Source organism: Pongo abelii, chromosome 10, assembly GCF_028885655.2.
Source record: "Pongo abelii isolate AG06213 chromosome 10, NHGRI_mPonAbe1-v2.0_pri, whole genome shotgun sequence".
Lineage (NCBI taxonomy): Eukaryota > Metazoa > Chordata > Mammalia > Primates > Hominidae > Pongo > Pongo abelii.
In genome coordinates, this window is record NC_071995.2 from 105,372,532 (window position 1) to 105,396,536 (window position 24,005).

The 24,005-nt window shown below is 42.7% G+C and overlaps 1 protein-coding gene across 10 annotated transcripts in view; it reads left to right on the top strand.

The window, feature by feature from the left end:
* RFX4 (regulatory factor X4) overlaps positions 1 to 24,005 on the top strand; it is a 178,211-nt gene that overhangs the window by 102,837 nt on the left and 51,369 nt on the right. For all 10 annotated transcript variants that reach the window (XM_054527588.2, XM_054527589.2, XM_002823686.5 and 7 more), the window contains 4 exons: positions 1,085 to 1,298; positions 3,478 to 3,555; positions 10,499 to 10,662; positions 23,259 to 23,359. In XM_054527588.2, the coding sequence (XP_054383563.1) occupies positions 1,085 to 1,298; positions 3,478 to 3,555; positions 10,499 to 10,662; positions 23,259 to 23,359 (557 nt within the window). The remainder of the gene's footprint in view (positions 1 to 1,084; positions 1,299 to 3,477; positions 3,556 to 10,498; positions 10,663 to 23,258; positions 23,360 to 24,005) is intronic.

The following is a 24,005-nucleotide window of genomic DNA, read 5'->3' on the forward strand; positions in this document are numbered from 1 at the left end:
AATTATTTGAGCTTTCTTGCCTCCAGTCTCTCATGTGTAGAAAGACTGTAATAATTTCCATTATTGGTTATTTTACAAATTAAGGCATGCAAAGTCCTTTGCAAAGTGCCTGGCATATAGCCAGTGCTCAATAGATTATAGCTAAAATCTAAACAAAATGCAGCCTCCAATCCCTTGTTAGTCTTAATTGAAAACATTGCTAATATTAAGCCCATTTTGAGTTAATAAAAAGTTCTGGTCTTCGTTTTACATTCAGTGTCAACTGAAGCACTGAATTTACCTTTTTAAAAATACAGTTCTTTGAGACTACCATTTATTGATTAAGAAAAACACAGGCCAAGGCCAGGCGTGGTGGCTCATGCCTGTAATCCCAGCACTTTGGGAGGCCAAGGTGGGCAGATCATGAGGTCAGGAGTTCGAGACCAGCCTGACCAACATGATGAAATGCCATCTCTACTAAAAATACAAACATTAGCTGGGTGTGGTGGCACATGCCTGTAATCCCAGCTACTTGGGAGGCTGAGGCAGGAGAATCGCTTGAACCCGGGAGGCGTGGAGGTTCAGTGAGCTGAGATTGCACCACTGCACTCCAGCCTGGGTGACAGAGCGAGACTCTGTCTCAAAAAAAAAAAAAGAAAAAAGAAAAGAAAAACATAGGCCAAATGAATTTTTATTGGAGGTGCAGTTAGTAGTCACAAACATATCCTGCTTGGGTCCCCACAGAGAAGGGACACTCAAGTGCTGGGATCCCATTTGGCTAGACATGAGAGATCAAGTACTAATGGAAAATTTTTCATCCCCTCTCTGCTTTGCAAAGTATTTGACTTAACGTTTTCTGTAGGAGGCAATTTTGGTTATTTTTACCTGCCTGATTGATGGCTGGCACTTTGGTTTAATTCTATATTTCAGTGATATTAGACTTACAGGAGAGTTAACTCTTCTATCCCCAGGTAGGATGGCCCCAGCTTTCCTTGGCCTTGGGCAACACTCCCTACCTCAGGAAACCTCACTTAATAACAGTGCATGTGGGTCTCTCTCTTTTTTTTTCTCTCTCTCTCTCTGTCTCCCTCCCCTTGTGGCCCAGGTACCATTACTATGGCATTGCAGTGAAAGAAAGCTCCCAATATTATGATGTGATGTATTCCAAGAAAGGAGCTGCTTGGGTGAGTGAGACGGGCAAGAAAGAAGTGAGCAAACAGACAGTGGCATATTCACCCCGGTCCAAACTCGGAACGCTGCTGCCAGAATTTCCCAATGTCAAAGATCTAAATCTGCCAGCCAGCCTGCCTGAGGAGAAGGTAACCACAACTGAAGTGACTATTTGGGGTGGGTGGTTTCTCTCTCTTTCTCTTTCTCTCTTTCTCTCTCTCTCTCTCTCTCTCTCTCTCTCTCTCTCACACACACACATTTATTGCAAAACAGTGAGTTTAAAAATATAAAGATAGAAATCCAGGCTGGGAGAGGTGGCTCATGCCTGTAATCTCAGCACTTGGGAGGCCAAGGTGGGTGAATCACTTGAGGTCAGGAGTTCGAGACCAGCCTGACCAACATGGTGAAACCCTGTCTCTACTAAAAATACGAAAAATTAGCCGGGCGTGGAGGTGGGCACCTGTAATTCCAGCTGGAGGCTGAGGCGGGAGAATTGCTTGAACCTGGGAGGCAGAGGTTGCAGTGAACCAAGATTGCACCATTGCACTGCAGCCTGGGCAACAAGAGCGAAACTCCATCTCAAAAAAAAAAAAAGAAAAGAAAAGAAAAGAAATCAAAATAAAGCATGGACTATAGTTAATAACAATTTATCACTATCAGTTTATTAGTTGTGACAAATATATCCTAGTAATACAAGTTGTTAACAATTGGGATGAGGCATATGGGAATTCCCAGTACTATCTTTACAACTTTTCTGTAAATCCAAAACTATTCTAAAATAAAATTTGCTCTATCAATCTCTATCATGTATGTCTGTCTATCTACCTATCATCTATCTTCTGTCTATCTACCTACATACCTGTCCTATGATCTTATGCTGTCTCATTTCATGAGGAAAGAACCGCTCCCCTCTGAATTGCTTTTCCACAGGATAAAGTCCATTTTCCCATGTGCTGCAGGGGATTTGGTGAAATCATAGTCTAACAGTCAAAGAAGATTTTATAGGTATAGTGAATGTGATAGTTTTGATCATAGAATATTTGGAGCAACTTACTGAAAAAACAAATTTGGGGAAGTTTCCCTTGGGGTATCACATTTCTTTTTTTTTCTATTTTTTCTTTTTGAGATGGAGTCTTGCTCTGTCATCCAGCCTAGAGTGCAGTGGCGCAATCTCGGCTCACTGCAACCTCCGCCTCCCAGGTTCAAGCAATTCTCCTGCCTCAGCCTCCCAAGTAGCTGTGATTACAGGCGCCCGCCACCACATCCAGCTAATTTTTGTATTTTTAGTAGAGACGGGGTTTCACCATGTTGGCCAGGCTGGTCTCGAACTTCTGACCTCATGATCTGCCCACCTCGGCCTCCCAAAGTGCTGGGATTACAGGTGTGAGCCACTGGGCCCAGCCGAGTATCACATCTTTAATGCACCTATTGATGCAACCCAGTGCCGCTCTAACATGTATTGAGCTTCTGCTAAGTCTCCATGTCACACTAGGATCTGGGATGCAGTGAAGAATGAGATGAATCCTGCTTTCAGAAAGCTTAGAGTCAACCAGGGAGACAGATGCTTGCATAAGTCAAATTAAGTTTATATAAAATGCATGTCTATGTTCTAAAATGAGGAAAATGAACTTGTATCTGTAAAGGATACATTCATTAAATCTAAGAAATAGATAAATATTTTTTCTTAAATTTGCTTTTTTGGTCAATAAACACACAAATGAACTTCCTGCACCATGGATTTAAAATTCTCAGGTAATTAAAAAAAAACATAAAAATAAAAAAATTATTGGATAAATGGAGGGGGAGATTAATTTTTTTTTTTTTTTTTGCTAAGCACGTTGCAGAGAATTTCCAAATGTCTTATGGTGACTTAGGCAGAATCACTTCTTCATATAACTATACATCGGATTTTAACTTTTTAGTGGTCTCAGCCAATGAAGAGAATTTAGTTCCGTAACCCTGCTTAGCTCTATGTGCCAGGCACTGTGCTAAGTGCTGGATACATGAGCATGAATAAGATACCATTTTTGTTTTCCTAGAGCTCACAGTTTCAGGGGGTGGAAAATGGGGGCAGAAGGAGAAACCAGCACATTCCGTATCTCAGGGAGAAACACACTCGTGCTGTGTGAGCACAGAGGAGGGAGCCGAGGGTCAGAGAGTACCACCTAATGAAAATCAGTCTCACCTGGGTCTAGTAGGCTGAGCCAGTGTTAGGTGAATTCCATCCCCCCCACAGGGAAGAAATGACTTAAAAACTGAATGTCCAAGGGCAGCAGCAATGTGTATTAATGTGTGTCTTTGTTGTTGATCCTCCACCCACCCTCACAGGTTTCTACCTTTATTATGATGTACAGAACACACTGTCAGAGAATACTGGACACTGTAATAAGAGCCAACTTTGATGAGGTAGGTCAACAAGGGTTGAGCTGTGAATACTCGGTATTAAAAATCTTGTAACACTAGCTCCTATTTCATGAGCTCCTGCTAGGTGCCAGGCCTGGCATCTGGAAGCCCTTCCTGGATACCCATTAGCTCACTTCATCCTCATGAGATCCCATGAGGCAGGTATGATTATTATCCCCATTTTATAGACTGTACGTGTGTATAGCAGTGGGCTTGGCCTCCTCCTTTGACTAACTGGTGAACTGCCTCCTGCCCTATCAGCACACTAGGAAGACCATTTTGCCAGCATATCATTACACCCAGGATTATAGATTCAGAGAAGCTAAAGAAAAGCTTCCTTACATTTTGGAAAAAATATATGAAAAGCTTTATTCTATTTTGTATATTTAGGCTTTTCCTGAGGCTTGTCCACTTTGGTACATTTGGAGCTGGTTACCCTCCATTCCCAAGGTCTGATCCATAGATTTCCATCAAATCCCATCAGTAAGGCCATCGTTAAATACAAACAACGTAAGAAGTCCATTTTATTTTAAAATATTGTAGTTAAAGAATGGAGAGGAGGAAATGAGAAAGGATGGAAGAATAATAACCAATAATAAAGTTATATAACTTTATTATTTTTTGAGGGAAGATAATGTGGTCTCTAAAAGGACTACAAAAAACCCAGTAGTTATTGATGGAAGAGATCCCAGAAATTCCTTTGGTGTGTGTGTTGTGGGGAGGGGGTGCTGTTGTAGGTGGAGGAGTATAAAAACAATGTCAGGTACAAAACGCTCTTCTCCCGTACTTTTCTGCCTTCCCACGGCTGTGTCCTTTAGGAGCAAATGTTTGTTGAGCACTTCCACTATCACTTTGCTCATAGACACAGCTCCAGACGAGATGGGAGTGTGTTGGTAAAGAAGTACTGTTCTTCCCTCTCTTGACTTTTATCCACTAGACTTCTAAAATGTACTTTAAAATGTCCCAAATTACTTGAGCAAAAATTTCGGCGAATTTTTTCTTTTAAGAAAGAAAACTCCCTGCTTTCTTTCGAACTGTGGTTTGGCTCTATCTTACATTTCAAAGATCACTCTGAGATCAGGACAAATAATGATTTGTGACTGGCTAAGACAATACTAGCTGCTGTAACAAATAACTCTCCAAATCTTAGCACACTGGAGGTTTATTTCCCACTCATGTCACAATCCAGTGCGTTGGTTCTTGGTTGGAAGGCTGGTTGCTGGGGGTGATTCAGGGACTCAGGCTCCTTCCACCCTGCCCTAGAGCCTTGGAGTCCTCTTTGTTCAGCTGATGGGTGGGGAAAAGAACTACTAGGAAGGCATACCCTCTACTTATCCTTGTCAGCCCAGAAATAAAATAGCACTTCTGCCCATATTCCATTGACGGGAGCTGGTCCCACGGCCCCACCTTAATGCAGCAGGGGCTGGGGGTGTGGTCCCTCACTGGGCGGCAGCTTACACTACTCAAATCTCTAATGGACAGCTGTTCCTCTCTGCCACAGTTACCAACAACAAAACTAGTGGCAGTCCCCCCTTATGTTCATATGTAGCTTATTCATCTCAAAACTCACTCTCATTTCATTTCATTTGCTTAATTCCAACACCTATTGGGTCCCATACACTATTGGAGAGATAAGTAAAACACAGCCGATAGGATGGGGGGAAGGCATGTAACCAGCAACTAGGATGCAGAATATATGGTGAGAGGTCCAGAAACATTGAGGGGCAGATGCTGCTATGGGAAGAGTGCCAGGCTTCAAGTCCCAGGCTTGGATTCAAGAGCTGGCTCTGCCTTTCAAGCCTCAATTCCTCATCCTAGAAATGAAGATTTAAAAAAATCATCCCCATCTATTTAATTCATAGTGTTACCAGAAAGAGGAGATAAGACTATGCCTGGTAAAAGCTCTTTGTAAACTGTAAAAGGTCATACAAATGCTTGTTCTTTTCAGATGTGTCAACCAGAGTGTTGAGAGACTTGGCCAAGGTCACACAGTTGGTTAGGGCCAAAGGTGTGACAAGGTCCTTCGTCACCTGACACCCTTAGGCCAATTCCACCCCACTGGCAGGAATATTTGGTGGCTGCTTTTAAGATAGCTAATTCTTCTCAGCCACAGAATAATGAAGGGAGACATTTTACCTCTGATGAGGATGGCTTTCTCCTATAGCTGAGAAAAGTCATTGGTAAATGCATGGTGGATGTATCTGGTACACCTTGACTTTACAGTTGGTTTCAAGTCTTCCAAGTCTTTAATATCGGTTGAGGTTACAACTTATGCTAGTATCACTGTCCTAAATTATCTTGTTTGTTCACTTGTTCATTGTTTGTCTCTACCACTATAATGTAAGCCTTTGAGGGCAGGAACCTCATCTGTCTTGTTCACTGCTATATCCTATCTAGCCATACTTTTAGGCTGTCAGTTAGTATTTGTTGGGTGAATGAGTGGATGAATGGATGAACAGGTGTAGAAATGCCATTGACTTATAACATTGTCAAGCAATTAAAGAATGCAAATCTGAGGCCGGGCGCGGTGGCTCACGCCTGTAATCCCAGCACTTTGGGAAGCCGAGGTGGGCAGATCATGAGGTCAAGAGATCAAGATCATCCTGGTCAACATGGTGAAACCCCGTCTTTACTAAAAATACAAAAATTAGCTGGACGTGGTGGCATGCGCCTGTAGTCCCAGCTACTCAGGAGGCTGAGGCAGGAGAATCGCTTGAACCCAGGAGGTGGAGGTTGCAGTGAGCCAAGATTGTGTCACTGCACTCCAGCCTGGTGACAGAGTGAGACTCCATCTCAAAAAAAAAAAAAAAAAAAAATGCAAATCTGCATATAGGGGACTTGGGGACGTCTTCTCCAGACTACATTGTACAATAAGCTGTAAAGTTCAGTAGTCTTGTGATTGAGTCCCAAATCTGCCACTGACTAACCTGTGACCTTGAGCAAGGCACTTAACCTCTCTGAGCCTGGATTTCTTTTGCTACAAGATGAAAATAATAATTATATCTACACCTCATAGTGAACATGAAATTGTGTATGTAAAGTGTCTGATTTTGTTCTAGAATATGATAAATGTTAGGCATTTTTGTAATTATTTTATTGAGAGCCTTCCAACCCTGTTACACTTAGGGACCCCAATTGCAAGTCATCACAGGTGTTTCCACAAGGTGCCAATGTTCAGAATGAACTAAATGTGAACATGGAAAAAGAAATAGAAAATTTGCTTGGTATTCCTAAGGAAATCATCTCCTAGTACTTCACTGAGCTGAGAGACAAAGGGCCGAGAGTTCAGAAGATTGAAACAGATACCTCAGGAAACTTAATTTTACTAATAATTTGGAATCATTTGCCTCTGATTCTTTCACTGTTTATGCTTGTAAGGTGTAAGAACTTATCAGAACTCTCCTTTCTGCCTAATAATGTTTCCATTTGTTAAATGCCTACACGATGCCAAGCATTTTACATAAGCTATCTTATTTCACCCTAATAGTAGGAAGACATCATTATCTTCATTTTACAAATGCTGGTAACTCTCAGAGTTATATGTTTAGTCCTGAGCTCCAGATTCAATTGACTCAAAATCTAACTTAACACAGCCAAACCAGAGCTCTTAATTTTCTGCCCCAAATCTGTTTTTCCCAGGTCTTAGATTGCGACTCCCCTCCACCCAATTGCTTAAGCCACAAACTTTGATTCTCCCCTTTCCCTCACCCTTCAGATCCAGTCCATTGGGAGATCCTGTCACCTCCACCTTCTGCAGGGAAACACTGCATCTGTCCATTTCACACCTAACTTCCAAGCCTTAGCGCTTGAGCTAAGGCCATTCTCCCTCCTTCCTTTTCCTTCTCACCTGGAGGAACAAGTATCATTGGACAATAAATGGCCTAAAATGCAGAGTAGGAAGGGAGGTTAAAACTGGAGAATATACCTTCTACAAAAGCCACTCAGGAAACTGAGGACGGATCAGCCTTCCCCGTGTGGCTTGAACAGGCTTCAAACAGACAGATGCCTGCTAAGGACACTGATTTTGCACAGATTTGTTTGAATCCACACAACAGCTGATCTTTTCTAGACGTTCTGCTAGAAATTGACTGCTCATATAAAAAAGTGGGTACGGCTGCCTGCAAGAAGAGCTAAGTAAGGCAAATGAATTCAAAATCTATCAACTCAAGAATCAGCTGGGCAGAGCTTCTTACTCAGAGTTAGAGGAGCAGACAAGAAGGCCCAGGACCTGACCTGAGCCTGACACCCAGAGAATGAGCTGGGATCAGGGGACAGTGGAGGGTCCTCTGGAGGGCAAGTACCTTGTCCAAAAGCCGTGGACATCTCCAGGCTCAGGCCACGCTAATAGTCAGCCACCGGATGTCTCAGTGACAGAACAAAAGTCTTGATAGGTGAGCGGAGCCACAGTAGGGATCCTGGCTGGGTGACACTCAGAAACATAGGTAAGAAAGTCTCAAACACCTAGGGCAGGACACTGATCTCTTGAGCCCAGTAATGGTAGTGCCTCCATGATAAAATATTAGTAATAACAGCTAACCTTTATTAAACATCTACGATGTGCCAAGCACTAGAAGCACTTTTTAGAAATCTTTACTAAAACCTATGCAGTAAATACTGCTTTTATCCCCATTTCACAGAAGGGGAACGGAGGCCTACAGATATGATACTCCTCAGTAGTGGAGCCAGGATTAGAACCCTGCAAGTCAGTCTTCACTCCTCCAGATTTTGTTTTAATTTTCAATCTGGATGAAAACTTTGCAGTATTTCCACTGTCATGGAATAAACAGGACTCTAACTGAAGTCTTTTCGATTTACAGACCTGACTTCATTCACCACTATGATCATGTTTTCAGCAATCACCACTTCTCTCCTAGGAAGTCAGAGAGGCATGCCTTTCTCCCTGCTTCTTATCCTCCAAGCCTTCCATCCTGTACTTCCACGGGGAAGTCCAGGCAGGCTGTAGGCATCAGGGAAGCCTATTCACAGGAGGCTGAGATGGAGTCACCAGGCTAGAGTCAGGGCATGGCTCTACTAGCCAGAGGCAGCCTTTTCAGAGGAAAATTAGGCCCTACTCCTTGGAGGGGCCTGAAGGATGCTGCAGGTTACCAGGGCAGGGGCAAAAAGCTGGGAAGTGGGCAGCAGCCTAGGGAGAGACATGGGCCTCAGCAATGGGGTAGAAACCCAGTTACCATGTGAAGAACAAACTAGCCACAAGAGAGAGACTGTGGAAGGACTGAGGCAGACATAGGCTCTATCTCATCCATTCCCTGACTGGCTGTCTGGCTTTGGACAACTAATATCTCTGCAAATAAGAGTAATGATTCTCAGCTATAGTATTACGAGTATTACATGAAAGAACCTAAGCAAAGTACAAGGCATATAGTAGGTACTCGATAAAGAAAGCTAATGGCGGCCAGGCGGTGGCTCACTGTAATCCCAGAACTTTGGGAGGCCGAGGCGTGCAGATCACCTGAGGTCAGGTATTCCAGACCAGCCTGGTCAACATGGTGAAACCCTGTCTCTACTTAAAAAATACAAATATTAGCCAGGTGTAGTGGCACACACCTAGAATCCCAGCTACTCAGGAAGCTGAGACAGGAGAATCGCTTGAACCCAGGAGGCGGAGGTTGCAGTGAGCCGAGACCACACCACTGCACTCCAGCCTGGGTGACAGAGCAAGACTCCAGCCTCCCAGAAAAGAAAGCTAATGGCAATAATACTTGCCCCAAAGTGTTAAGACTAGCGGGACTCAATTATCTCCCACGCCAAATCAGGATTGATTTGGGGAAACAGGGATGTGGATAATGCTACATGTGGAACTCAAGAGTGCCCATCTGTTGGGGAGAGAAGGAAACATGATCCAGAAACCAAGTCAAACCCATTGGAATGTATAAAAATTCAGAGTTATGTGTTCCCCAGCTTCGAGATGGGCTGCTCCCCAAGTGAAGATGTGCTGCAGATGTTAGCTGATAGCTGAAGTCTAGATTTTCTCAAATGTTATTATATACATCAGTTACTATCTTCTACTATTTCTCTTCACTTCCCTTACCTTTCCCACCACTTTACCCCCTATTCTACTCAACTTCTAACCCACAGCTAAAAGGCAGAGGTGTAGGGGAGGCGGCAAGGGGTTCTCTGCTTTGGACATTCACTCTGCCTTTCATTCAGTAACAATGTGGCTCAAGTTCCTGCTATTGTCATATTAATAGTAATAATTGCATTTCTGGGTGGCTGCTATAATCTGGTTCTTTGCTGCTGGTTTGGGGAGTTTTAAAAAGTCAATCACACACACTTCATGTGCTCACATAGCTTACCGCTCAGGAATCACCATCTAGCATCCCATATAGCACCCACTGGCCAGGGAGCTTTGGGAAATGGAAGAATTCCGAGATGAAAAGCCTCTTGCACTTGACCCAATCTTTGACGCACAAATTTGAATCAGGAGAATTTTGTTTGTGTGGCACCTATTCTCCTCCCTTCAGCCACACTCCTTTTACCCGTGACTTGCATACCTTTCCCTTCCTTCCCAGAATACCCAAGGGGCCCCTGAGGTTCGGTGGGCTCAAAGAATAGTGAGTACTAGTGCTCCGACCTTTTTAAAAACAATGCCCCACCTTCCTTTCCTTAAACTCTTCCCAGACCCCAGTAAGCACTGAAGGGGCTGAGGGGTGAAAGTGCTTCATCTTTTGGGGCAGAGGAGACCCCAGCCTGCCAGGCTAGGCAGTTCCCCAGCAGTGAGCATGTTGCATGCCTAGGCAGAGGGAAGACTTGAAGCAGGAGAAACTCCCAGGGCCTCCTACAACATGGCAGGCTGGGGGTGACTTCTGCTGCTGCAGGGGAAGTAGATGACAGCGTTGTAGACTTGGTTGGCCTTGGTGGAGTCCCAAGCTTCTGTTGGGAGGGCCCTGGGTAACCTCATGGTTCTTCTCTCTGTGGGTCAATACAGGTTCAAAGTTTCCTTCTGCACTTTTGGCAAGGAATGCCGCCCCACATGCTGCCTGTGCTGGGCTCCTCCACAGTGGTGAACATTGTCGGCGTGTGTGACTCCATCCTCTACAAAGCTATCTCCGGGGTGCTGATGCCCACCGTGCTGCAGGCATTACCTGACAGGTGGGCATGCTTATTCTTGTCTTCCTTCACGGCTGGTCCACAGAAGGGATTGTTCTGCTTCTCTTGTACTGATTATAATCATGCCCTGTCCAGAGGCCTCCCTTGTAAAGACCATTAATATTGAACTTTTAAATATTAAAGTTTATTTATATTTTGGAATATAAATAAACTTAATATTTTGAACCATTTGTGTGGCTTAAAATTCAAAGGTATAAGATGGTGTACAGTAAACAATCTCCCGACCAGACTCCTGTCCCCCAGACAACCCAGTCCCTTCCCAGAACATCAAATAGAATCATTTTCTTGGAGTCTGTCCAGATCTGATATGCACATGTAATCAATGCATATTATATACTGTTTTTCTTACTGAAATGGTGACATACACTATATCCTGTTCTGTGCCTTGCTGTAAAACAAAACAACTTAACCTTGAAGTTTATGCTGGACAGCTTCCATGCCCCTCAAGATGCAGTCTCCACCACACTTCATGCTGCCTTCTGCTGGGGCCAGAGGTGGGGCATATGCTGATAGCATGGGCCACCACACAGGGCACTTCTCAGGGAGGGATAGAGGGAGGAGAGTGAAGTCAGGAGATGGATTATCTGGCCCCCCTCCTGTGAGATTGTGTTGAGCTGGCTGGGTTCCTTCACTGGGCTGTGTTCCCTTCCAAGCAACTTTCCAGGCTTTCCTTGGGCACAGGGTGGGCGAGAGCCTGTGCTCCGAGCCTTAGGTTGCAGCAGTCTCCCTTATAGTTCCTCTACCCCGTCCACACCTTTGTGACATGTCCCTTGTAAATAAACCCACCCATTTAGAGTGGCACTCCTTCCTGTTGGGACTGTTACAAAGCACATTCCACATCCATGTATAAGGTGTAAGGAGCTTTTTTCTTTTTTACAACTGTATAGGGTTCCACCATCTTGCATTTAGTCAATTCTCTTGATACGTCCAGTTTTGTCCTACTCCAAACAACACTGTGATGAATGACATTTCATTTACCTTTTTTTTTTTTTTTTTTTTTAACATGGTGAAGTGTATTAGTTTCCTGTGACTACTGTAACAAATTACCACAAACTGGCGGGGTGACTTAAAACAACAGAAAAGTTATTCTCCCACACTTCTGGAGGCCAGAAGTCCCAAATCAAGCATTGGCAGGGTTGGTTCCTTACTGAGGCTCTAAGGGAGAGTATGTGCCATGCCTGTCTTCTGGCTCCCGGTGTTGCCAGCAATCCTTGGTGTTTCTTGGCTTGCAGACGCATCACTCTAATCTCTGCCTCCACCTTCACAGTGCTTCCTGCTCTGTGTGTGTGTGATTTTCAATCTGTATACCTTTTCCCCACCCCCATCTTATTGCACTGGCTAAAATCTTTAGGATGATGTCCTAGCCCTAGGCAAGGGTGGACATCTTTGCATTTACCCTGACCTTAAGGGGAAAGCATTCAGTATTTACTATAAAATATAATGTTAGCTATAGGTTTTTAATATCTGGTTGAATGTGTGTGTGTTCGTGTGTGTGTATAATAATAATAATGATTATTATTTTTTGAGACAGAGTTTCGCTCTTGTTGCCCAGGCTGGAGTGCAATGGCACAGTCTTGGCTCACTACAACCTCTGCTTCCCGGGTTCAAGTGATTCTCCTGCCTCAGCCTCCCAAGTAGCTGAGATTACAGGTGTGTACCACCATGCCTGGCTAATTTTTTGTATTTTTAGTAGAGACGGGGTTTCACCATGTTGGCCAGGCTGGTCTTGAACTCCTGACCTCAGGTGATCCAATTGCCTCAGCCTCCCTTTGTGCTGGGATTACAGGCAGGAGCCTCTCACACCTGGCCAATTATTTTTTTTTTAAGATGAGCTCTTGTTCTGTTGCCTGGGCTGGAGTGCAGTGGTGCAATCATTGATGACTGCTCACTGCAGCCTCAAACTCCTGGGTTCGAGTGAGCCTCCTGCCCCCAGCCTGCAGAGTAGCTAGAACTATAGGCATGCCCCACAGGACCTGGCTAATTAAAAAAAAAAAATTGTAGAGATAGGGTCTCACTATACAGCCTAGGCTGGTGGTCATAAATTTTTAAAAAATATATTGCTAGATCTGAATTGTTAATATTTTGTTCAGAGGGTTTTATAGTTCATCAAAGTTATTCGATCAATAATGAAAGTTATTCATCTTTAGTTTTCTTGTCTCATAATGTCTTTCTCTTATTTAGACATCAGAGGAACCCTGGCCTCATAAATGCATTGAAAAGTGTTCCCTCTCTTCTTTTTTTCAAAAAAATTCATAATATTTTCTTATTATCCTTTTAATATCTGTAGGCTCTGTAGTGATGTGTCCTTTCTCATTCCTGATATAGGTAATTTGTGTTTTCTTTCCTTTTTCTTGGTCAGTGTGACTAGAAATTTTTCCATGTTATTGATCTCAAAAAATAGCTTTTGGTTTCTCTGGTTTCTTGTTTTCTGTTTTCAATTTTATTGACTTTTGCTTTTTATCTTTATTCCTCCCTTTTTGTGCTTGCTTTGGATTTATTTTGCTCTTCTTTTTTCAGTTTCTTTAAGTGAAAACTTAGGTCATTGATTATAAATCTTTCTACTTTCCTAATAAAAGCATTTAATGCTATAAATTTTATTCTAATCTCTACTTAGCTGCACCCACAGATTTTGATACATTGGGTTTTCATTTTAATTCAGTTCAAAATATTTTCTACTTTCTCTTGTGAATTCCTCTTTGATCTATGGGGTATTTAGAAGTAAACTGTTTAATTTCTAAATATTTGGGGATTTTCAAGATATCTTTCTATTAATAATTTCTAGTTTAATTCCCTTCTGGTCATATTATATACACAGTATTATATCAATTCTTTTAAGTTGATAACATGTTTCATGCTCCAGAATGTGGCCTATTGGTGAATGTTCTATGTGTACCTGAAAAAGCTATATATTCTGGTATCATTAGGTTAATTATTCTATAAATGTCAACTAGGTCAAGTTAATTGATAGTATTGTTTAAATTTTCTTTGTCTTTACTGATTTTCTGTCCATTTGTTCTACTGATTAGCAATAGAGAAGTATAGACACCTCCAGCTCTAATTGTGAATTTGTCTATTTCTATACATTTTTGCTTCATGTATTTTGAAGCTCTGATGTTAAATGCATACAAATTAGAACTGTTATGTCTTATTGGTGAATTGACTTCTTTTCATAATGTCTTTTTTTATCTTTCATAATATTTCTTGTTCAGAAGTTTACTTTGTCTGTTTGTAATATAGCTACTCCAGGTTTTTTTTTTAATTAGTGTTTGCATGACATTTTTTTCCACCCTGTTGATTTGTCTTTATATTTGAAGCAGATTTCTTGTAACCAACATAGAAACATAGAGGGAGGTCTTTCTTTTTTATTGTCTGGCAATTTTCCTTTTTAGTTGGTATGGTATGTGTAGATCTTTATATTTCGTGTAATTAAATATATGGTTCAATTAAGATCTTCCCTCTTCCTAGTTGTTTTCTATTAGTTTCATCAGTTTTTGCTCCTTTATTCCTCTTTTTGTGCCTAATTTTGTGTTAATTATTTTTATCATCCCATTTATCTCCATGGTTGGCCTTTTTTTTTTCCCCTCTGAGACAGGGTCTCACTCTGTCACCCAGGCTCCAGCTGGAGTACAGTGGCACAAACACAGCTCACTGCAGACTCAACATCCTGGGCTCAAGCAATCCTCCCACCTCGGTCTCCTGAGTAGCTGAAATTACAGGCATGTGCCACTAAGCCTGGCTAATTTTTTTACTTTTATGTAGAGATGGGGTCTTGCCATGTTTCCTAGGCTGGCTTGAACTCCTGGGCTCAAGGAATCCTCCTGCCTCAGTCTCCCAAAGTGTTGGGATTATAGGTGTGAGCCACCATGCCTGGCCATGATTGTCTTTTTAAAAATACCTCTTAAAAAAAATTACCAGTTGTTTTAAGTTTTTACATCTTTAATTATAATATACCTTCAAATAATATTATATTGCTTCACATGTAGTGTAAGAATCTTAACAACAGTATACTCCCAATTTGTCCTCCCATTTTTTATGCTATTATTGTCATACATTTTGTTTTTGTATATGCTATACACTCCTAAAACATTATAACTATTTTTGCTTTAGATAACTATCTTTGAGAATGATTAAAGATATGAAAAAATATTTTATATCTGCTTTCATTCGCATGATTCCTAATCTTCATTTCTTTGTGTATATCCAACTCATCTGTGTAATATATGAGTTGGATATGTAATCATAGTCCTCTGCCTGCAAAATTTTCTTTAATGTTTCTCATATTGCAGGTCTAGTGGTAACAAATTATTTGTTTTTCTTTGTCTGAAGAGGTCTTTATTTCTCTTTCATTTTGAAAAATACTTTCATTGGGTATGGTATTCTGAATTAACAAGTTTTTCACTTTTGGCATTTTAAACATTTCACTCCATTGTTTTTGGCTTGCATGTTTGTCTTTTGTACATCTTTGCTCCTCTGTAGGCAGCGTGCCTTTTTTCCTTGGATGCCTCCACAGTTTTCTCTGTCTTTGGTTTTTCAGTCTCTATCTTTGGTTTTCAGCTGTTCGACCATGATGTGTCTCAATGCTTTGTGTTGTTTTCAATCCTACTTGGGGTTTTCTGAGCTTCTTGGATCTGTGCTTTGATGTATTTCATTATTTTTGGAAAATACCCATTCATCATCTTCTTCTCTGCTTTCTCTCTTTTTTCTCCTCCTGATATTTCAATTACAAGTATGTTAGGCCATTTGATACTGTCCCACAACTCCTGGATGCTCGATTTTGCTTTTTCTCTACTCATTTTTCTCCTTGTGTTTTAGATGGAGTGATTTTTATTGACCTATCTTCAGGTTCACTGATTCTTTCCTTTGCTATGTCAATGCTACTAATGAGACTATTGAAAGCATTTTTTAATCTCCATCACTGTACTTTGTTTTTATGTCTATTTCTAATATTACGTTCTTTTAAAAGTAATTTCTGCATTCTGGCTGGGTGCCATGTGGCTCACACCTGTAATCCCAGTGCTTTGGGAGACGAAGGCAGAAGGATCACTTGAGGCCAGCCCAGACAACAAAGCAAGATCCTGTCTCTACAAAAAAAAATTAGCTGGGTATAGTGGCTTGTGCCTATAGTCTAGCCACTCAAGATGCTGAGGCGGGAAGATTAATTGAGCCCAGAAATTTGAGGTTACAATGAATCATGATCCAGGCCAGATGACACAGCAAGACTCTGTCTCTAATAATAATTATTATCACATTTATTAATATATTAATGTTATAATAGTAATTATTTATGTGTTCTTCTGAAATTCCTCCTCTGTTCATGCTTCTTTACTTTTTCCATTAGAGCTTTTAACATAGTAATCATAGTTACTTTAAATTTTAAATTACCTGTCTGATAGTCTGGTTATGTTAATTGTTTTGTTTCTTGACAGTAGGTTCTTTTTCTTAATTTTCTGTTTATCTCATAATTTTTATTGGCTGCCAAACAGTGTGTAGAAGAGTAGAGACTGGGATAAATAATACTTATGCCTGGAAATGGGCATGCCTCTTCCCCTAGGCTGTGAATATGGGTTGAGGCAGTCTATTCGGGAGTTCATTGCATTTGGGTTTTGTTGTTCCTATGGTTACCTTTAGTGTAGCACCAGACTTAAATTCTTCTGGGGTACTTTGTGCTTAAGTTGGAGATTTGTTGGGTTGTTTCCCTTAATGTGCCTGCTCCTTTACCTGTAGGCCGTCCCTATGCACACAGTTGCTTAAGACTTGGTGCTTGTTAGCCTGATTGGAGCTGGAAGTGGGGATGTGGGTTCTCCTTTGTACAGTCCTGTTTCAGTCTTAAGCAAGCCCTGTGCTTTGGATCTCTGAGTTGGGCACTCTCAGTGATCTTGACTCATTGCAGAGACAAATCTCTAGTGATCTGAGCCCTTGGTGGTTTCTAGCAGGGTTAGAGAGCTTTCTCTTTTCATCTTTCCCCCACCTACAACGGGTCTTCCCTATTCCCTGGGGTCAACAGTGTTTTCTGCTCTTCCCCTAGCCAACTGAGGTTTTTGTTCCATAAGGGAGAAAGGTCTTGGTGGAACTTCATGCTTTTTCCACAGCAACAGCTGTTCCCTTCCTCCAAACATGTACCTCTCAGAAAGGCTTCTTCTGTCCTCCTGTCCTGTCCCCAGTCTTCCTCATGAACACCTGGTGAGGCCTGTGGAGGAGGGCTTGCAAATAGATGTGAACTTCTTTCGTATCTGTCATTCCAAGAGTTCTATACTCTCATGGTAGTTCATATTGGCCCATTAGCAATTTGTTAAAAGTGTTAGCAAAATTTATTTCACCCACTTGTATGTAACACCCTGTTTTCTTCCCTCTATTGCAAGTGAGCCAGTCCCCAAGTCCTTCTCTCATTGGAGGTGCCTTTCTTTCCATAAATTCCAGGCTACATGATTGTGACCTCAGCTCTCTAATGGTTTAAAGAAAAGTTATAATTTTGTAGATTATCTGGCTTTTTCTTGTTATGGTGGGAGTGATGCTCTTTCCAGCTTTCCACATTGTAGATGGAACGGAAACACACCCAAATAGGCTAATAAAGGTTACCTCCAGAGGGGATTATGGCCACATTTTAGTCTCATCCTTTTCTGCATTATTCAAATGTTCTACATTAAGACCAAATTTCAATTTTTATAATATGTATATGTCTATATTATATATGTAGGAGCCATTTAGGGCTTTGTGTTATTAAAATCCTTCTCAGTCACTGATCAAGTGAACTGAGGTTAAATCTCCACTTATATTTTGTACCACAAAGGTATCTTCTGAGGATTTAGTAAAACACATCTTTATAAGAAAGATTCACATACTTTTAATAATGCTTTATAGGTGTTAAACACACACATACACATGGCATTTGCTGTTTATTACAAAGCGGTTTGTGGGGTACAAATGAAATGTTAACCCCTCCCTTCCTATCTATAATTGACTTATTTTTACAGATGTGGAGGTTAAAGCTTAAAAGCTGAAATGAGGGCCAGGCATGGTGGCTCATGCCTGTAATCCCAGCACTTTGGGAGTCCGAGGCGGGTAAATCACTCGAGGCCAGGAGTCTGAGAACAGCCTGGCCAACGTGTCGAAACCCCGTCTCTACGAAAAATACAAAAATTAGCTGGGCTTGGTGGCAGGCGCCTGTAATCCCAGCTACTTGGGTAGCTGAGGCACAAGAATCACTTGAATCCAGGAGGCGGAGGTTGCAGTGAGCTGAGGTTCCACCACTGCACTCCAGCCTGGGTGACATAGCAAGACCCTGTCTAAAAAAAAAAAAAAAAGGCTGAAATGATTTGTCTACCTTCACCTGCAAATAAATGAAATAGTCAGGACCCGAATATTCATTCAAGAAAACCACAAATACTCATTCATTCATTAAACAAATGTTTATTGATTACTATAATGTGCTAGGGACTATGCTAGTTCCTGGAATACAGCATTACATAAGATAAGCATGCTCCCTGCCCTCACTGAGTTACAGTCTGCCAAAGGAGACTGTTAAAAAATTACGTGGTTATGTAATTACCACTGCAATCTTAGCCTGCAAGGCTTACAAATCAAGTGCCTTTTTCATTAAATCAGGAAGACAAAGTTATTCAAAAGATCAGGCTCCATCTGAGAGCTGACTTTTCAGTTTTATATATTCATTCATCCCTCAAACTTTTTTGAGTGCCTTTTCTGTACCAAGCCCTGTGCTTAGCATCATGGAAATAAGAATTGGCACTAGAAGTTCTCACTCATGACCCTGGGCAGGCCCAAGCTGAGGCACAGCTCCCCACCCCCTAGCTCAGACCCATCCCTTCCTTTCCAACTCAGAAGAGCATGTTGAAATTCAGGGGAATAAAAAGACACTATTACAGAGATAACCATGGATCATACACTCCCATTTATAAGAAAGGGAAATCATTCTCAAACTGGGGTTTTTCACTTCTTCCAAGTAATCTCGGCACAGTGGTTGTTAATAACAATTGGGTTAGCTATAGTAAGAAAATGTGTGTGTATGCATGTGTGTGCGTGTGTGTGTGTGCATGCATGTGTGCTATGGGCAGAGAGAAGAAGTCAAAGAGGCAAAGAAAAGACTGAGGACCAAGCCTGAAATGCCAAAGGAATAGCAACATCGGACAGAAAGGCAGACGGCACTGGAGATGGGGAGCAGGAAGGCATGTCAAAGTGCACAATGTGGTACTTTCATCAAAGTGGAGTAGGACAGCGGTTATAAGTCAGATAGACCTGAACTTGACTCCTGGCTCTGCCACTTGCTGCATCTCTTTGGACAAGTAAAATAACTTTTGTGAGCCTCGATTTCTCACCTCTCTGTTGGGACTAACAACAGTATGTACTTCTAGGGCTGAGGTGAGGATTAATTAAGAAAGTACATGTGAAGTGTTTAGTAGCTTGGCACATTGCACTCATTAAAAGGTAACTGCTGTTATCACCATTGTTGCAGTTGTAACAGCATCACCACTGATGGGCATTCAGGGAGCTACGAGTGTGGAGTTAAGATGTAGGAGAAGGGCTGAAGCCAGAGCTGTAGACTTGGCAGCCAACCGCACAAGAGGGAGGAAAAGTGTGTCCCTAGAAGTGGAGGACAGACCCTGGCATCCCAGCCTAGGGAAGGAGAGAGGTGGAGGGAAAGCAGAGGAAGGAGGTCGAGCTGCAGGTGTACACCACAGAGGACAGTATGTCAAGAAAGCATAGATGCTGCAGGAGATAGAGTCAGTTGGGGCTTAGGGAGGCATCTCTTAGAGCAGGTGATCAGGAGGTGAGCTGCTATCTGGGGCAAGAGCTTCCAGGCAGAAGGGACGGCAAGTGCAAAGGTCCTGGTGAGGTAAGCAAGGGCCTGAAGTGTTGGAGAAACCGAATGGAGGCTAGTGCTGCAGGGATGGAGTAAGCTGAGGGGACAGGGGGAGAAGCTGCAGCCAGAGATAAGGAGGGTAGGGAGTGGGACAGTTTGGACAAGGCCCGTTGTCCATCTGGGGATGGAGAGCTATTCATTCTTACACTTCACTTAACAAGCATTTCCTATGTGCCTACTATGTGTCTGGCACTATGCTAGGTACTGAGGATACAGTGATAAGCAAAACAGACATAGTCCCTGCCCTCTGCATGAAGGGTACAGTGAGAAAGATGCACAATGATCAGATAATCACACAAGTTGGCATAACAACAGTCACAACTACATGGTCTTTCAAGAGGAATCATCAGGGGTGCTGACTTGGTCTGGGGGCTTCGGGGAAGGTTTGCCTATAGAAATAACATCTAGTCTGAGATTAGCTGAATAACGAGGAGCTAAGCAGGTGAAGAGGGAAGAGATGCTCTTGACTGAAAGGATGCCAGGGGCGAAGGCCCTGAGGGGAGAGGACCAGTTGGAGTTGGAGGCCAGAGGTCCGGAATGCGGAGAAAGGGAGAAGGTGCAAGGTGGAGCCTTGGGGGCTGCAGCAAGAATTGGGGTTTTTATCCTAAGAGTAATGTGAAAACATTGAGGAGTTTTAATCGGAATTACAGGTGTTTTGGAAATGTCCCTCTGACAATGTGGAAGATGGAGTGGAGGTGGGAAGGAAGGTGAGCAGGGCAGGATGGACTCAGGAAGCTACTGTAAGTCCAGATGAGAGATGACGGCAGCCTGAACTAGGGAGAAAAGGGAGAGAAGTGGCTGTGCTTGGGAAGTGATTTGGAAGCAAAATCTGTAATATGTGGTAAATGGAAAGAGAGACTGTGTCCAAAATAGTGTATGCAAAACTGGATACTTGCCTAAAGAAATTGTAACTGAATTAATCAAGTCTTTAGAAGCAGACAGGATAGATGAATAGATTACATGACACTACAAGACAGAATTCAACCAAATCAGAGTGTAGGACATTCCAGGGAACAAATACCATGATGTTGCCAATAAATAAATGGCACAAAATAGGGAAAAAAAAAAAGATTTAAGAAATAGAACAGGACAATGTTATATGTTTCATGCAATGTGTGGACCTTGTTTGGATCCTGATTCAAACAAACTAAACATCTTTGGGAGAAATAGAAAAATCTGAATGCAGACTGGGCTGTAGATGATATTAAGGAATTACTATTCATTCTGTTAGATAAACTAATAGCATGGAGGATTTAAATGTTGCACGCACATTGTGTGCATGTGTGTGTATACACGTACACATATGTATTTAAACCTTGCCAGTGAGAAATGCACAATAAGTTTTTAGGGGTTAAATGACATCTTGGATTTGTTCAAAACACTCCAGAAAAGAAAAAGTGGAATATAATATATTAAACTGGCAAAAATGATGCCAATTGTTGAAGCTGGGTCATGGGTGCTTGGAGGTTTATTATACTACCTGTCTTGGGGTAAGTTTGAAATTCTTGAAAATAAAAAAGTGACCAATAAAAATAAAATGATGAAAAAGAGAATTCATACTGAAATAGAGGACACAAGAAAAGAAGCAGGTCCAAGGGAGAAATCACAAGTTCAACTTGGAGACCTCTGGGCCGGAGGTGCAAAAGTTAAGTGCAGACAGTGAATCTGCACAGACGGGAATTTCACAGATTCAGTGAATCTGTGGGCCTGGAGAAACTACGTGGGGAAGGAAGAAAGCTTTGTGAGAAGAGAGCCCAGGACTGGACATGAAGAACTGAGAGGCGTGATGACCAGGCAGAGGGCAGGAGTTTTGTGACTGGGGAGGAGCAGCAGAAGGAGGGATCACAGAAGCCAAGAGAAGTGAGTGTTTCCAAAAGGAGGGCGCAGGTGACAGAATCGAATGCTGCCAGGATGTCAAGCAGATGAGAACCATGACAAGTCCACTGGGTTTGGAGTCATGCATGGGGGCTGCTTAGGCTGAGGTCAGGAGCGGGGTGAGGAGGGAATGGGAGGTGAAGGAAATGAGACAAGGAATTGGGCAGCACTTTGAAGAAGTCTGTCTGTGATGTGGGAGAAAGGGCAGTGGCTCAAGGAGATAGAGTGGAGGAAATAAGAAGTTTTTGTTGTTGTTGTTGTTTTTAAGGTGAGACATTCTTAAATGCATTAAAATAATGAGCAGGACTGGGCATAGTGGCTCACGCCTGTAATCCCAGCGCTTTGGGAGGCCAAGGTGGGCGGATCACTTGAGGTCAGGAGTTCGAGACCAGCCTGGCCAACATGGCGAAAGCCCATCTCTTCTAAAAAGACAAAAAATTAGCTGAGCGTGGTGGCATGTGTCTGTAATCCCAGCTACTCAGGAGGCTGAGGCACGAGAGTCATTTGAACCTGGGAGCCGGAGTGAGCTGCAGTGAGCTGAGATTGTGCCACTGCACTCTAGCCTGGGCAACAGAGCAAGACTGTCTCCTAAAAAAACTGATGAGCAAAATGATCTAGTAGAGAAGAAAAAGCTGAATATACAGGAGAAGGGACCGTCGGTAATGTAGATTTCCTGAGAAAGCAGCAGGGGATGGCAAGAGGAGGGATTGCTCGTGGATTCTATCAGGAAGAAGAGATGAACCAGACAGGTAGCTGAGGGCTGATGATATCCTTCCTTTGTGTGTGTGTGTGTGTGTGTGTGTGTGTGTGTGTGTGTGTGTGTGTGTGTGTGTGTATGTGTATGTGTTTTTTCTCCCTGAGAAGTAGGAGGTGATTCCACCCGCTGGCAGGAAGGGGAGAGTTGGGGAATTGGAGGCATAAGGGTCTTGAAGAAGGTTGGAGATAGCCATGAGAAAGGAAAGAGTGAGTGACCAGAGAGAAATGGGGTTGCCCAGTGGGGTGGAGGTTGGTGATTTTGCGTCTGACAGGAGACAGTGGGTGAAAGGCTGAACCAGGGCAGGCTAGGTGGTGTTGGTGGAAGGCAAGGATGGATGGTCAACGGGGAGATGTCCCTGTGTCTGGCACAACCAAGGAGGACTTCGTGGAGGAGAACGAACCTAGGCCTGTGAGCAGATGGCTTTGATAGTAAGGGCCAGAAAATGGTGCCTGGTGTCTTCTCAACTTCAAATTCCCATCTTATTGCAACCTACTGCCCTGCTCAGTGCTTCGCCTCTCCAGTTCCTTCCTGCCTCCTGTTCTAATATGGTCTTTGACTCTTGGAATCTAATATGGTTTCAAGGCCCATATCAGGGTTGTTTGCTAATTTAAAAATATGCTGTTGCTTCCCAGTTCCCACCAAATGGCAAGCAGTTTGGTAAGCTGGGTGGGCAGGCATGGCAGTTATGTTGCAAACGGGGTTCCTGCCTGCCTGGGAGGATCGGACAGGACTGGGCTTTCTAAGGCCCACGGCCCACTGTCTTCACCTCTCACACAAGCTCTTCAAAAACATGAAGGAGCATGTTTTGCTTGCATCTAAATAGTTCTGGATGCCACCAAGCCTTGCAGTGAGCATCAGCGACCAGCAGAGTACATTCTATTCGTGCCCTTCCCAGACCCACCAGCTCTCCACAGGGCTTGGGCTGTTGGCACTGTCTCTGAGGTTGCTATTACAAATGGCACCTATTGGTAGCAGCTAAAACATTATTAGGGGAAATAAAACCCTCTAGGGGCCTGTGAGAGGAACTAAGCAACATGTGCAGCACTTAAAACTCATCGTTTCTTTTTCTAGCTTAACTCAGGTGATTCGAAAGTTTGCCAAGCAACTGGATGAGTGGCTAAAAGTGGCTCTCCACGACCTCCCAGAAAACTTGCGAAACATCAAGTTCGAATGTAAGTACTGAGTTGGGAGCGGGATGGAAGAGAGAATTACATTTTAGTGCCAAATATTTTACATAAGTTGTTAATAGTAGCAGCAGCTACCGTTTACTGGTTGACTAGAAAGCACCAGGTATTATACTAATTACTTTACATATGTAAATGTATTTAATCCTCATAAAATGTTTATTATAGGTGGCACATTTCTTCCTTTACAGAAGAGAAATCAACTTAGAGAGGTAGTAAGTAGCAGAGACAGGATTTTCTCCCAGGTCTGTCTGACACCAAAGTTTCTATTCACCACTACCATCCTCCTTATCTCATTTAATCCTCATGCTGCCTCTGCGATGTAGGAAGTAGTATCCCTGTTCTACAGATGAGGCTCTAAGAGGCAAAGAAAGTTCCCCCAAAGCCACACAGCCACGCAGCTGTAAGTAGGGGCCAGGAATCAAACTCAGGTCTGAGATTTCCTTGAAGTGACTGCCCATAAAATGGTGGTAGCAGGAGAGAGAGAATAGCTTAAGGGCTTCACGCATTCTCTGCCTAATTAGAAAGCCAAATTAATATTTCTCATAAAGGGATTGAGACCGTGAACCCTTTCTTTGCTGAGTGTTGGCACCCATTCCCCAGCATTAGTTTTCTATTTTTCTGTTTCAATCTG